Source organism: Vigna angularis, chromosome 4, assembly GCF_016808095.1.
Source record: "Vigna angularis cultivar LongXiaoDou No.4 chromosome 4, ASM1680809v1, whole genome shotgun sequence".
NCBI lineage: Eukaryota > Viridiplantae > Streptophyta > Magnoliopsida > Fabales > Fabaceae > Vigna > Vigna angularis.
The window spans coordinates 35,760,431-35,776,495 of NC_068973.1; the positions used below are offsets into that span (position 1 = coordinate 35,760,431).

General features: G+C 31.3%; 2 protein-coding genes across 4 annotated transcripts; both read left to right on the forward strand.

Moving 5' to 3' along the window:
• Positions 1 to 1,132: 1,132 nt before the first annotated feature.
• LOC108329971 (syntaxin-32) lies at positions 1,133 to 5,121 on the forward strand. Its single transcript, XM_017564396.2, has 5 exons — positions 1,133 to 1,667; positions 1,936 to 2,186; positions 2,272 to 2,447; positions 3,310 to 3,501; positions 4,900 to 5,121. Exons 1-5 carry the CDS (start codon positions 1,433 to 1,435, stop codon positions 5,057 to 5,059), a joined length of 1,014 nt encoding a protein of 337 aa, XP_017419885.1. The 5' UTR covers positions 1,133 to 1,432; the 3' UTR covers positions 5,060 to 5,121.
• Positions 5,122 to 6,591: 1,470 nt separating this feature from the next.
• On the forward strand, positions 6,592 to 12,533 carry LOC108331963 (syntaxin-32). Of its 3 annotated transcripts, XM_052877102.1 has the most exons (6): positions 6,592 to 6,683; positions 6,769 to 7,109; positions 7,178 to 7,428; positions 7,518 to 7,690; positions 9,671 to 9,859; positions 10,330 to 10,509. In XM_052877102.1, the coding sequence occupies exons 2-6, from the start codon at positions 6,878 to 6,880 to the stop codon at positions 10,505 to 10,507; spliced, it is 1,023 nt and encodes a 340-aa protein (XP_052733062.1). In that variant the 5' UTR covers positions 6,592 to 6,683; positions 6,769 to 6,877; the 3' UTR covers positions 10,508 to 10,509. The 3 variants fall into 3 exon arrangements, with proteins under 3 accessions (XP_052733062.1, XP_017422492.1, XP_052733061.1); XM_017567003.2 differs by lacking the exon at positions 10,330 to 10,509 and adding an exon at positions 12,119 to 12,533 and having other exon boundaries at positions 6,625 to 7,109; XM_052877101.1 differs by having other exon boundaries at positions 6,625 to 7,109.
• The last annotated feature ends 3,532 nt before the right edge of the window (positions 12,534 to 16,065 follow it).

The following is a 16,065-nucleotide window of genomic DNA, read 5'->3' on the forward strand; positions in this document are numbered from 1 at the left end:
TAATATCCTTTGTCATACAATTCCTATGGAGGCTAGCCATATGTTGCTCAAAATACCATGGTAGTTTGATATAAAAAAAAAAAGAAGACCAACAACATGATGAATACACATTTCTTCACTAAGACCCAAAATTCACTCTTATACCTTTGTCACTAAAAAAGGTTTATGAATATCAAAATAAAATGAGAGAAAATAAGTGAGAAAAAAATATAAGAAAAGCAAGAAAATGCTAAGAAAAATGAGAGAGAAAAATAATCAACAGGAGATAGAAAAAAGTGAAAAGAGTGGAGAAAGAAAGCAAGAAAACAAACTTTCTTTGTAAAAAAGTGGTGAAGTGAGGAGGACATTTTTGGCCAGAAATCAATGTACATTCTTTATAACATAGAAATTATTGCCATAAATACTAACCAAGACAAATGTATGGGTGCATTTCAGAAAAGAGTGATTACTAACATAAAGGAAGTTTAAGCTTATGCCAAGAGGGGATAGTCCTTTTAAAGTATTGGCCAAGATAAATGGTAAGACCTACAAATTAGATTTGCAGGGTGAGTATGATTTTATTAGCATTTTTTGTTGTAATTTTTATCTTTTAATTAAATATAAAAAATGATGATTCATATGATAAAAACTAAATGCAAATATTAATGGATATCAGAGAATATTTATTAATAATTAATGTGAGATTCGATGGTCTTGTCTAATTTATCATATTCAAGGACATACTTGTAATACAAAATTTACATGTATGAAATGAATAGAAAATTGAGTTTTATGATAAGAGTTTTAGAGTGATGTGAATATATTTTTTTTGACCTAAATATCAAAACTATCCTAACCTGATTTATCATTTATCATTATAAAACATTGCAAAATAATGTTTATAATGATCACATGATGCTAACATCTAGCAAAAACATTTATTATGATATTACAGTGTGTTGAGTTTGAAAGTTAATTCAAAATGGGGTTTTACTCCTTATAATAATTCTTTGAAAAAAACTAAAATTTATATTTTTGGTTTTAAATAAAAATCTAAATAACCAATCTACTTTTGGATTATTTGCTAATAAAACCACTATTTATCATTTTTTTAAACAAAATAACAGTTATAAGTTATAACTCTGGGATATTCAGATGCCAAATTAGACAAAGTTAGATGTTTGAAGGTCGGAAAGGAACAAAATGAAACTATCAAATTCATTCAATGCAAACAAACCACTATCCACTACACCAATTTTCCAGATCCCCTTGTCTTCCCCCAACGAATTGCAACATATGATTCATTAACATACACACAATCACCGAAAAAAAATTCCAATTCCAAATTCAGTTTGAGTTTTACCCGTGTTGTTCACGTGTGCCTGATTACTTTCACGGATCTCAGATTCCCGGAGCCAACGATTCCATTGAATTTCCAAGACGGGAAAAGAAAATGTACGTGAAAGCGGCACAGTCATCGTTCCGGGATCGGACGCATGAATTCCACAACATCACTGAGAGGTTGAAGAAGTCCGGATCAGGGCCCACTGGACCCAGCAGTAGCAGTCATTCCAGATCGGAGGAACAGCGATCGGCGATCGCAAATCAATCGGATTTCAATAGAAGGGCTTCCAAAATTGGCTTCGGAATTCACCAAACGTCTCAGAAGTTAGCCAAGCTCGCCAAGTGTAAGCAAATGACGATACGTTTAGTTTAATTGAATTTAGGTTATAATCTTGTGATATGAAGTTATAATCCTGTTTTCATTGATTTTAGAACAAAATCATAGAATGTAAAATTACGAACTTATAAAGTTATAAGCCTATTTTTGTTGATTTTAGATTAAAATCATTGGATGCGTGAGGTCATGAAGTTATAAACCTACTTTAATTTATTTTACTATAGTATAATATGATATGAAGTTATTATGAACGTTTCTATTGTTTTGATTCGTAGTGGCGAAAAGGACTTCTGTTTTTGATGACCCTACCATGGAAATCCAAGAGCTTACTGGTGTTATTAAGCAGGATATCACTGCTTTAAACTCTGCGGTGGTGGATCTTCAGTTGCTGTGCAACTCTAGGAATGAGAGTGGAAATGTTTCTGTGGACACAACGAGCCATTCGAGCACCGTGGTGGATGACTTGAAGACGCGGTTGATGAGCGCCACCAAAGAGTTTAAGGATGTTCTCACCATGAGAACTGAGGTACTTTGTGGTGTTGGTGGTTTATGGTGTTTGTTTTTGTGGCTTAATGTCTAGCTACTAAGATCGTATTGTGTTTTGTTTTAAGAACATGAAAATGCACGAGAATAGAAGACAGTTGTTTTCTTCTTCTGCTTCTAAGGATTCAGCTAATCCTTTCATCCGGCAACGGCCCTTGGCTGCTAAGGCGGCAGCTAGTAGTTCTAATGCCCCTGCTGTTCCCTGGGCTAACGAGTCACCATCTTCATCTCAGGTGTTTCCCAAGTAAGTAAAGTGTTTTTATTTGTATATTCTTTTAGTCTTGTAGTTAAGCATCTGGTTATTGTTCTCTTGACAATTTTTGTGTAATGCATGTAGACTAATTTGTGTGATGATTTTAATTGATGTTTTCTTATCACATGAATGTGTGTTATTATGTCTGATAATTATTGAGTGTATGATTTTTGTTGGAAGAAAGGAATTGGTGAATCTAAGTAAGACTAGTTGGCTTATTAATTAATATATAGTGTAAGTGTGGTTACAATTTACATGGATTTCATTATTTGTTTTCCTTGAGATGTTATTGAAGTCCAACTGAATTTTGCAGTTTTTTTTGCAACCACTTTAGCAATTTTAACTTCCAACTTGTGAACTTTGGCTATCCCTTTGATGCAATTGCATCAAACAAGCATAAGTTACATCCTATGGACTTCAATTGATTGTTTGGTTACAGTTATACTGGTTAAACAGTTTGGCCCTTTCAGACCTTTGGTGGCCTAAACTGACCCAAGAAAACTCAAGTACTTATAAATTTTGCCTGGCGAAGAGAATTTTGTTGGTCAAATAAGCCAGGCCAAAATATAAGTAGGAAAGCAAGCTTGCCATTTTAGCCATTTTCCGTTGTTGGCTTGGCTCAATTCAAGAGATGGGAGTTGAAGTGACACGTATACCCCAAAAGCAGTGGGATCTTGGTCCGAATCAAGAGCATGGTTACTGGGCATGATTTGCGGATCCTTTACATTTAATAATAAAAGCTTTTGCTATGCTCTAATGTTTTAAGGCTGTTTCAGGTTCGGTCAAGTTCTGGCAGGAATTCTGGCTTCTTCCCAAAACTTTTATACTTTTCTCATAGCTTTTAAATCTGTAGGAAGCGAATGGACACGGAGAGTCAACCATTGTTGCAGCAGCAGCAGCAGCAGGATGTAGTTCCATTACAAGACAGCTACATGCAAAGCAGAACCGAAGCTCTTCAGAATGTTGAGTCCACTATTCATGAGCTTAGCAGCATTTTTAATCAGCTAGCGACGCTTGTTTCCCAACAAGGAGAGATTGCCATCAGGTATTTCATATGTCTCAATTGTGTCATGCCTTACTGTTTAAATTGCTTGTTTTGCTGCTTACTAAGTAGAGAAATAGCTTGCATAATAATTTATCTCCTATAAAGTACTAGCAAACTCAGGAGAGTAAAACATAGGTGGATTAGGTTATCTGTCTGCGGGAGATGATTGAGCTGTTTATTTCATGCTGACTCTAATGCTGGATGCCGTGCCATTTAAATTGCTTTCTACTACGCCCATGGTATCTTAGCGTTCCCAAGTCGAAGTGGAGAAGAAAGTCGTGTTAGGCTCTCATCAACGAACATAAAACTACTCTCTCTCTCTCTATATACACACACACACACCTAACATAGATCCCTAATGAATTTTGTTTGTAAATTTGACCTTTAAACAAATGGCACCAGGTGATCTGTGTAGCTGACCTTACCTAGTAGGGTAAGATTGGTTTTGCCTTTTGTTGATGTTATCTCATGATAACTTTATGAACATTCAGATGCTCTTGGTTACTTAGAGGACTTAAATAATACGGTCTTCCTTCATTGCTTGAATTAATTATATATGAATTTGGGCATTCCTCCTCCCTTGCCCCAAAGGGTCTGGTGACAATTAAAAATACTCTCACATCCTTGGTTGGTTGGTTTCGGGGAGGGGGCCTAATTAGTAATTACCAATGAAAGTTTATGTGTTCACTTTGTAGTTTCTTTTCTTGTCCCTCCTTGTTTATGACTTTTTTAAGAATTGTTTTTGGTTTCTTATTTAGTTGTTTATTTCTAGAGTATATTTTGGGATATCTTGGACGTTATTATGCATGGACATTGGAGTTGGACATTGTAGGCTAATTAGTCTTTTCCAGATTTGCTTGTTTAATCTTAAACGGAGACTAGTTTCATGATATCAACTGGTGAAAGCACTAGAGGCAGTGACAGCTTAGTTTTTAATACGCGTGCCTGCCAGTGCTGGGATTTATCTGGTTACATAATTCAAGTTTTGAATACTTCTTTATCAATTTCTTAGTAATAGTATATGTGATTCCTGCTTAAAAGAAACAAACTAGATCAGCACCCGCGCTTTTGTATGGTAGAACAAAGTAAAAAGAGGGAGAGAGAAAGTAAAAACAGTAGGTGCAAAATCAAAAGAAACAGTGAATGGACAATGCACCATATAAGGACATATGGCAACGGTTGGACAAATTCTATGTTACTATAAATGATATATCAAAGTAGAAGGGAGAGAGAAAGTCATGGAACCATGTGTTCAAACTTATGAATTTACCTGTAAAACATGTGTTAACTACATGTATACTTCGATTATTAACATGGTGAATTAACTTTTGCTTGATTTTTGTTTTTATATTGGCCAATTGGGACATAGTGTGGTTAATAGACTTCATTAATATGCAGGATTGATGAAAACATGGATGATACATTGTCAAACGTAGAGGGAGCACAAGGGGCTTTGTTGAAATATCTGAACAGTATATCTTCTAATCGGTGGTTGATGATCAAAATTTTCTTTGTATTGATATTTTTCCTTATGGTTTTCTTATTTTTTGTGGCATAGACATTGGTATGGCAGAGAAATGAAAACAAACACACGAGTGGCAGCCTTCTGTATTTATTTAATTATTGATTTCATATTTATTTCTCCTAATATATATATATATATATATATATATATATATATATATATAAAATCAAATTTGTTTCAAATATATTAAATTGTTATAATTTTATATTTTTATTTTTATATTTCTTCTAAAGTAGGATTTCTTAAATAAATTTGAATACTTTTTCTATTTTCAAATTTGTATGAATTTCAATTAAAAATTCTATATTTTTTATATTTTAAAATTTCTATTTTTCTAGTTTTATAAATATTTAATAATTTTCTATTTTAAAATTTTAATAATTTTCAATTAAAAAAATTGATATTTTGTTATTTTTTAATTTTGTATTCTTCCATTTTTTTTTTCTAAACAGAATTTCTATATTTCCATAGTTTTAAATATATTTTTTATATTTTTTCCAAATAGAAATTTATATTATTTTAAATAAAAAATTAATTTACATTTACAATAAAAAGGTATAGTTGAAGAAATAAAATGCTGTGAGTCTAGTGATAATAAAGATGTGAAAAAGTAACAAAAATCAAGTAAGTAATCCAAATAATTGTGTATGATTTATTTATAACGAATGAGGTGTATGTTTGATTTATTATTAAAACTTTGTATTTCATTTAAATTAAGGAATTGTTTAAAGTCAACAATTATTTGCAGTTTTTTTAATTCAAATACAACTATACTAGAAATCATTAAGGAAAACATGTCACATATATATTTCAATAAGTAATAAAAAACAATCAAAAAAATATAGACAGATCAGCCACATATTTCAATTGATTTTATAAGGTTGAAGGTCAAAAAGAGAAATATTTTAATAAATGAAAGAGGGAGTTTTGTGAAGGAGAAATATGAAAGTTTTTCACTTGTTGACACTTTAGGATTTTCCTATGGAGAAGAACCGGAGAGAGTGTTGATAAATTTTGAGACTTCATTTTCATTTTTACATAGACACATTAATCTGGTAAGAGTTTTTATAGTCATAAAATTTTTAGCAACATTATAATGAAAAGTTAATCAATAAATATTATATATATAAATATAAACTTAGCAAAATGTAATTTTACAGGCCCAATTCAGCCCAATAGCTTTTAACCCCTACTTACCTTAAGCTAAGTTGATTAGTAACGCGGCCGGTCGTCCTCGCGAGACTTATCCTCATGATCGGCCGGCCCTGACGGGTTCACGGCCTGGCCGACCGACTTCGGGCGAGTTATTTTTTCTCCAAGTGTCAAGCGGTAAGGTTGCATGATTATGGGCACACAGGCATCCGACCTACCATACCCAACCCTTCCTATCAATAAGTAGAAGGGTAGTTTTCTAGATCCCATATGGTGGCGCGAGCGTCCGTTCCGTACGACGCCTGGTCCCCTGCTAGTATATATTGTAATTGTCTTTTTCTTTTTTATATATTTCCCATCAATAAAAATAATTTATTATAACACTAAAAATAAGTGCATTTTGCAGTCTATTTCACGTGTTAAAATAAGAAAAGACGAAACAGTTAACAATAACACGAGATCCTATCCCGCGAGGTCAGGGTGAAATGTCCAAACAGAGCTACAGGTTTTGCTGTAACGCAACATTTTCATTTCTAAAACTCTCTACTGCATAACTCTCCCAATTGCTAATACGATCCGATTCCAATTAGATCTAGGGTTTATCTTTCTCTGTAGTTCGCCACCTCTCGCCGGAAACTATAACAGAATTTCCGGCGCCGGCTTCAAGGATCTTGCACTGGTGTCTGATACACTGGCAAAATGCACTCCAAATCGGCGCAGTCATCGTTTAGGGATCGGACGCTTGAATTTCATAGCATTGCGGAGAGGTTGAAGAAGTCGGGATCAGCGCCGAATGGACAAAGCAGCAATTCATCGAGATTGGAGGAGCAGCGATCTGCAATTACAAATCAATCAGAGTTCAACAGAAGAGCTTCCAAGATTGGCTTCGGGATTCACCAAACGTCTCAGAAGCTCGCCAAGCTTGCCAAGTGTAAGCAAATAAAAGCCTATTTTTAATTGATTTTAGAACCCTATGTTTTGATTTTAATTGCTCTGCAGTGGCTAAGAGGACCTCGGTTTTCGATGACCCTACCATGGAAATCCAAGAGCTTACGGGGGTAATTAAGCAAGATATCACTGCGTTAAACTCTGCGGTTGTGGATCTTCAATTGCTTTGCAACTCAAGGAACACGAATGGGAACGCTTCCACCGACACCACTATGCATTCAACAACGGTGGTTGATGACCTCAAGACGCGGCTGATGGGCGCCACTAAAGAGTTTAAAGATGTTCTCACCATGCGAACTGAGGTACTGTGCTGTGTTTGCGTTGTCGTACTTCTCTGTGTTTTTTCTCTAATTGCGGACGACACTGATGCGATGCTGATGTTTTTGTGAAGAACTTGAAAGGGCACGAGAATAGAAGACAGCTGTTTTCGGCCTCTGGTTCTAAGGATTCTGCAAATCCTTTTGTCCGGCAACGGCCGTTGGCTACCAGATCGGCTGCTAGTAGTTCTAATGCCCCTGCTCCACCATGGGCTAGTGGATCATCTTCATCTCAGTTGTTTGCTAAGTAAGTTATGCTTCCTCACCTGTCCCTTTTTACTTGTGTTGCTTGTGCAATAGTATGTGGTAAAGTAAGGGGCATAACAAAGATAAAAACGTGCTAAAACGAAGAAAGTGTTTGATCTGAATTGAATAGATAAAAATTGTGCATGAGCGGATGGTGGGGAATGGCGGAAAGCCACCATATCATATTGCAGATAACATGAAAGTATCGCTGGCAAATAGCAGAATTTGCATAACTGTTTTACGAAATCAATCATATCTATAAAAAATTGTTGTATGCAAATAACAACAGGCTTCATAAAAATGGTACAATATTAACTCAGAATGTTCAATTGTTAAAGATATAATCATGACTGAAACATTAAACAGAGTGGGGATCTGGGACTGGACGAGGGTGTAACATGTAGTTCTACTTCCTGGCCTCTAAGCCGCTGTGGCAGTTGAAACCATGGTACCCATTGTGGTTGCCTGAGCCGTTTTTTCAGATGCTGCGCAGTGGAGTTCCAATCGTGGATCAGTGCATTTCTGCAATGTCATAGTGATGCTACAGTAGCTATTAACACCACCGATAGGAAGACAAGAAATTTGTACTTGGTTGTGAAAACAGTCATGTTTACTTCAATTATGCAAGATAAAAGCAAATATAACAGAATGCAAAGCATATAAAAAATTGAAACTTTTTAAACTATGGTTGACCTCACAAAACTGAATTGGTAAGATAAGATCTACATCTACTTATTATAACTTTGTGATATCTCTAATTGATATGAAATCTTTAACAAGCCTCCTCACACTAAGACTAAACATCTCGAGTGTGGGAATAATAGGAGATCAGATAGTAGATGGCACATTAGGTCCAACAAACTTCATTAAGATAAACTTTGATAGCATCTTATAAAATAGGCTTTAATTCTAATTTAATCTCACAAAATCAACTTGAAATAAGGTTTATATCTACTTATATATTATAGTGTTATCAAATATTTAGTTGATGTGAGATCTTCAACGCAATTCAAATGACATTGATTGTATCGTCTCATTAGGAGCAATACCATTTACCTGACAATCTTCTCTTATAATATATAATTAGGTATCTCTAGACCATTACCCCCTCTCAACTATTGGATTCTATCATGAATCTCCCAAAGTATTAGTTGTAAGATTTTTTTTTCATACCAATGTTCCGTACCTTCCAAATTCAATATCTCATAATTGAATGTCTGGAACAATTTTAAAAATATCTCATAAATATGATAGTTTAATTTTCAATTCAAATACCCATAAGTAAAGCTAACTAGGGACCTTCATGCCAAAAGGTTTCTTGCTTGTGGTGCGAAAGTATGAGAGAGGATCATTGTATGCAACATTATCCTTGCAGATTCAAATTCAAACTTGTGACCAACTGATCACTAAGGTGCAACTTTTCCATTGTGTTAGGGCTCACCCTCTTTAAGAGACCCATAACATAAAAACACGAGTGATTATATGAAATATAAAAGTTTTGTCCGCGATGCATAACATACTAGACATAAAGATAAATGAATATAGTAATCGCAAAAACTACGACATCTTTTCTCTTCTATTAGTATCTGCTCAGTAATATAAATAGAAACTTAACCACTTTATAACAAACAGGATAGTGTGATGAGAAACCTTGGAGACTTACACCACAAAAATTAGCAGTCTTAGTCAGTGAGCCTGAGCCCAAGGCCTTATAAACCCCATACCAGAATTCCATCCATTTGGATCTTAAGTACAAAACCTTTTCAATTAGAAGTTGAAATGTTAAGAATGACCCACAAAAATGTTGAGCCTGGTTCTAGCTGAGAAGCGAGAACTACGGTTACAAGGCACAATTTGGACCCTTGTTTGAACAGTGGTCACTATTATTATGCTCCAATATCAAGGCTGTTTTTGGTCATGACGAATCATATCTGAAACTATGATCTCACACAATTTTCTGGTGGGCCTTTTGAACCTGCAGAAAACAGGTTGATGGGGAGAGTCAACCGTTGCTGCAACAGCAGCAACAAGAGGTAGCCCCATTGCAAGATAGCTACATGCAAAGCAGAGCTGAAGCTCTTCAGAATGTTGAGTCCACTATTCACGAGCTTAGCAACATCTTTAATCAGCTAGCAACACTTGTTTCCCAACAGGGAGAAGTTGCCATCAGGTTTTTATATTTCTCACTCATGCATTGTATAGATGCATATTTATTGTCCTTTGTTGCTTTATTTAAATTGATATATGATTATATTGAAATTACAAGCTTACTTATTTATTTGTCCATTATGATCAAGTGAGCCTGTCTGTTATATTGACTTGACACTGATAAATTTGGCTTTTGACTTTTAACTTATAATATTCTTTGTAGCAAAGCATCACTTTGTTTTAAAGTATATTGGCTTTCAGATATATGTAGGAATGGATATTATAAACTAATTATTGTTTTTCCTTATTAAACCTGTAACGAGTTTTGTTATGATGATATGTTCTGGTGAAAGAGCTACAGGAAGTGAAAGCTTTGTTTTCATTTTTAGGACTGTTCCATCTTATGCGTGGATCTGTCTTTGATTGCATTCTCCTGATTTTGATGCTGCTGTTTTATTAAATTCTTAATCTATGTTTTTTTTTCTATTAAAGAAAAAATGATGAGCAGAAAAGTAGAAATGGGGAAAGTCCAGCAATCCATGTTGTCGAGCCTAAGGGGATGCTTGTTTTAAATTTGGGTAGAATTAATTTTGATAAAATGTATTCTGAATTGATAAATGTAGTTGGAATGTGTGTCCAAATTAATTTCAACTACAATTTTTTTCTTTGAAATGCTTGTCTTATCACGTTGAGAGAAATTGATGAATTTCTGAAGAAGTTCTGGTAACTGGTTTTAACATGTAATTATATCTGTAAAACGTGCTAACTTATTCGCAAAAGTCCATGTTCAAACTCAAGGTAAAGTTTGTAAAATGTTGAGGATGATGAATATTTTCAATTTTTAAAATCTTGCTTAACTTTTTCACTTTTGGAGTTTATACTCGCTTTCTTTATAATTACGAAGATATTGCTAACTACTTTTTTTAATTTATTGATTTTGACTATGATATCAATTTTTTCCCAGTTAAATCTTTGTAATGATTTTTTGTGATAGATGTCAGTCTATTATTATTAGTTCATCATGTCAATTCGCATGTCGGGGTGCTTAATGGGCTATTGCTCAACCTAACTCCAACTGCACCCTAGCCCCTAGGGTTTTAAATCGAACTCCACTAGAATTTAGAAAAATATTAGTAGAATCCGCACTATGCCATACCTGCCCCCTTAAATGGTTGAAGTCAGACAATTAAAATTAATCTACTCTCATAAAGTAATTTCTGTTTACTACTAGGGAACGTTTTGTAGAAAAAAAGTTTGTCTTATTCCGAAAATATAAATTGGGAAAAATATGTTTCGTATGTTTGGTTGACTTTTAAAAAGTAACATTCTTAACGAATGATATTTGGTCAAGTTTTCCATAAAACATTCTGAGGGAAGGAGGCGATATTCTAACTTTCCTGAGTTAAATCATGCGTGGAAACAAGTTAAATATTTTAACAACACTACTCTTTAATTTCTATAAAAAAATATAAATATTTTTGGCAATATTTTTGACAAACCAAATAAAATTTAGTCATTCCTAAGAATCATAATTTCCAGGATTCATGATTTCCAAGAATCATGATTCTTCTGGTGTATGGAAAAAATTCACCGGTATGAAATGTTCTCTTACGCTGTTTCGTTTTGAAGAGAGAAATACAGGGAATAGAAATAAATCGAGAGAAGAGAAATAGGTAAGAAACGGAATTGAATGTTTAGTTGTTTGGTAGAGAGCATAAATAAATGAGAAATAGAGATGCTTGTTTTTTAAAAGTTGTGTAATTTTATTGATTGGATAGGAAGTAAGGAGAGAGATAGAGATGGCTAGAAATAGTGGGTCGCACTATTTTTAAAAATTGTTTCTTCTTTATTCCTCCCCACCCAGTGGTTCTTTCTCCACTCAACCGAAGATAGCATTAGTGTTAAACTACTAAAGGAGAGTTAATATAATTGACTTTTAATATGTTGATACGGGCTATAGGAACCCTAAGTCCACACCTGACCTGTCCCATGGCAGAGAGGGTTTAAATTCACCAAACCCTCCCAATGCAGGTGGGGCAAATTGGGCACTCACGGGTCAGGGTTGGTTAGCCATTAACTAAGGTAGGGGTGTAAGACATGAGTGTGCCCTTCCGTGAGCTTTCTTGTTTTACGACCTTGCTACAATATTTTGAAACTATTCTAATTTGATGTGAACAATTGCATACGTTCTTTGATTGATGATAAGGTGAACCGACTTTTGCCTGTTTCTTGCTTTTATATGGAGACATTGGTGGGGTTGATAGAGGTACTTAATTTGCAGGATTGATGAAAACATGGATGATACATTGGCAAACGTAGAGGGGGCTCAAGGGGCTTTATTAAAGTATCTGAACAGCATATCTTCTAATAGGTGGCTGATGATCAAGATTTTCTTTGTATTGATATTTTTTCTTATGGTTTTCTTATTTTTTGTGGCATAGTAATCCCGATGACAGAGAAATGAAAACGAGGACACAAATGACGCCTTTCTTACTGGTGATAAGCGTTTTGTATTTCATTAATATTTCTTTCTCCAAATCTATATTCATTCCGGCAGATTTTAGCGTAGGACCAAGTTTGTCAAATGTTATACTTGTACGTATCGAGGTTGAGAACTTGGTGCATTGCATATTGTCCATTTATCTTTTTGTGAAGGATCGTGTTTTTATTAACGTAGATATCTTATTTTTATTTTATATTTATCTTTTAATTATAGTTAGTTTGATATTATTTTTTTTTTTATATTTTGAGTTTAGTTTATATTTGTTTTATTATAAATAAAGGACCATGTATATTTAATATTAATCTCATACTATTTAATATATATACATATAATAGAGACTTCATGTCACATTTGTTCGTATATTTATATTTCGAACAAGGAGATTCAGTGATAATGTCTCCGTGAGATCACAGCAAAGATGCTGTAAAATCAGCTTGTATAGCTATACGTAGAATAATAGAAAATAACATATCTTGCAATTTCTTTTACAAGTTAGCTTAAGTGGTGATGTCAAACTTTTCTCTTGGTTGTAAATTAATAGGCATTTTGGATGGCTTAATGTACACTGTTAAAACTGTTTACACTTTCTTTGGACAAATATACCATAAATCCCATTCTAGTGTCAGCTGATACATGGACTCACATGCTGAAACGGTTCCAAACACTACCATGAAAGTGTATGAAAGAGTTTAAATGAAGATTGTTTGGATTTAAGAGAAGTAATTGTTTTTACCATATATTTTTTTTGTCAAATTGCTGTTTAAATGGAGTGATTCTAGTAATATAGGTGTCCTAATTTTATAAACTTATTTTTTGTATTAAACTCTAAAAACTTTTATAATTCTTTTTTTTATATTAAACTTGAATAACAGCATATACAATTAGAACAGTTGTCTCGTATAGTTTCAATTACTTTTTCAAAACTTTATAAAATAACTTTATATTATTTAAGATACTTTAATGAAAAGGGGTTATAAGATTCAAATTTTAAATTTGTGAACTTTTATATGATATTTGCAATAAAAATGTTGTAATAGATTTTTTTATATGTAAATAGAAAAGTATAAAGAAGTGAAAAGTGCGTATATAATGAAAATAAACTAAGTATTTAATTTGTTTTTTATTTTTTTTGGCCTAATTTCTAATTTGGTTCTTTAATTTTATTCGAATTTATAAAAAATATCTAATTATTAATTTTCTTAATTTAGTTCTTTAGTTTTTAAAAAGAATTACATTTAGTCATTTTTTCAATTTGGTGTTTGTTGGTTTTTGCTTGATCATGAATGTGGTTAAAAAAGAATAAATTTAAGATTATGGTAAATTGAGAACAGAAATAACAAATGATTAGTTGAAAATCAAAAGATCAACAAGCAGTCAAAAGAATCAAATTTCATGTCTTTAAAAAACTAAATGACTAAATTTAATGTTTTTAAAGAAATTAAATGATTTGATATTTTTAAAAACTATAGAACTAAATTGGAAAAATCAATAGCTAAACGTCTTTATTTTAATTTAAATAAATCTGGAAAATCAAATTAGGATTTTTTTTAATGTTTCATAACTATTTTTCGTTATGGTGGATATTGTAATAATTAAATTTCTGAATTACATTAACTGTTTTTTTATAATCATACAAATGTATCAACACAAATGTAATAGAGTGTATATTATTGTTAGTATTATGTAAAGGATATCAACAATACTAATTCATGTTATTCAACTGCATGTTTTCCTCACAATATATTAACAACGTTATGATTATTTTTAATTTCCCTGAATTAAATACGTTAGTATATAATTTCACATATGTTTAAATTCCTCAAATTAAAAAGAAGTTGATTTTAATCCCTGAAACTGCATAATTGTAGATCATAAATACTAAACTCGTTTTACTCCTTTAAACCTAATGGTTAGTAACTAAAATTTGCTTTTCAATTTGAAGAAACAAACATTATTTTTCTTTTAACTTTAAGGGCCAAAATCAAAATTATTCTAACTTTGAATGAATAAAAATATAATTAAACCTTAATAACATTACTGCTATTATTAATACAAAATTATCAATAACATTGTCGGTACTAATAATATATATAACTTTTTCAATACTAGTGTGTAAATTTGATGCTCATGATATATATATATATATATATATATATATATATATATATATATATATATATATATATATATATATATATATATATATATATATATTGATATGATCTAAAATAGTGATAATATATAATGTAATCCATGTGAAATGTGTGTTATTTTTCTATCTTAATAAAAAATGATAAAATTATTATTATTATAATTATATAATTAAATAAATTTGTTTAATTTTATTGTAAATAACTTTTATTATTTTTGTAGGTAGTTATATAATTAAAAAAATAATTAAGTTTACAAAGACATTCAAGTGAAAAAATATTAAATTTAAAGAAGCGACCACTTAAAAATATAATTAATAAAATAATTATTTAATTTTAAAAATAAATTTATTTAAAGGATAACATTAAGAAACAAACATAAACCTAAAATAGAAGAATTTTAGTTAAAAAACAAACTCCCGATTCATAAAATAAACATACTTTTATTATTTTAATAATTTTTATTTATAAAAAAACTATCTTTAATTTTAAAACTTAGAATCCATATTTTTGTCAAATAATATAGATAGGAAGATAATTTTTTTTTCTATTTTATTTTTAATAATATTTTTAAATCATAACATAAATTCACAGTGAAAATACCAAAATTTAAAATGTAAAATATATAAAATTTGACATAATAAAAATAAAAATAGAAAAAAAAAATCTGAAAATGACTTCCATGTAGATAAAAAACAATTATTTATATTTTAAGTACATTAAGGGTACGTGTTTCAAATACTTTATTTTACATAATCAATTTTTTTAATTACAATGTAACTTTAATATATTGTATAATAAATAATATGTTTAATTATTATAGTGTTATACAATAAATAAAATTATATAAAATAAAATAATTACTTAACAAAGTTAAAAAGCTAAAGTAAGACAGTTTGAGTTATAAAGTGAGTCATGTAATTAAGGATTTCGTCTTATAACTGGGTTAAATATGTTTTTAGTTCGTAAACTATTGATCATTTCTGGTTTTAGTCTCTCTTTCAAAATAAGGTACAATTTGGTCCTTATTTTTTTCGAAACTTTGGTTTTAGTCCTTGAAAACTAAGACCGTTAAAAATGTGCTGATGTGTCTAACGTCTTTGTTCACATGTCAGCAAAAAAGCAATTACACGTGGACAAAGACGTTAGACACATCAGCACATTTTTAACGACGTTAGTTTTCGAGAATTATTTTGAAAGAGAGACTAAAACCAGAAACGAACAATAGTTTAAGGACTAAAAACATATTTAACCATTCTTTTATACATTTTCTTATCGATTTTACCTTTATTTATATATATTATTTTATTATTTAATCTTTTAAATTTATAATTTAATTGTCTATAATAAAATTATAAAAATTATTTGTTTTATTTATTATATTTTTAATAATTATGATAAAAATTAACTTCCGTTGTTATCATATTATAAAAAAGTAGATATATATACACGTAACCAAAATGTATTTGGATATAGAGAAGATTGGTTCTGTAACCACTTTACACTTATGAGTGTTTATTAGTCATCATTATATAATAATTATTTAGAAAAAAAAAAGTTTTCGTGTACATAATT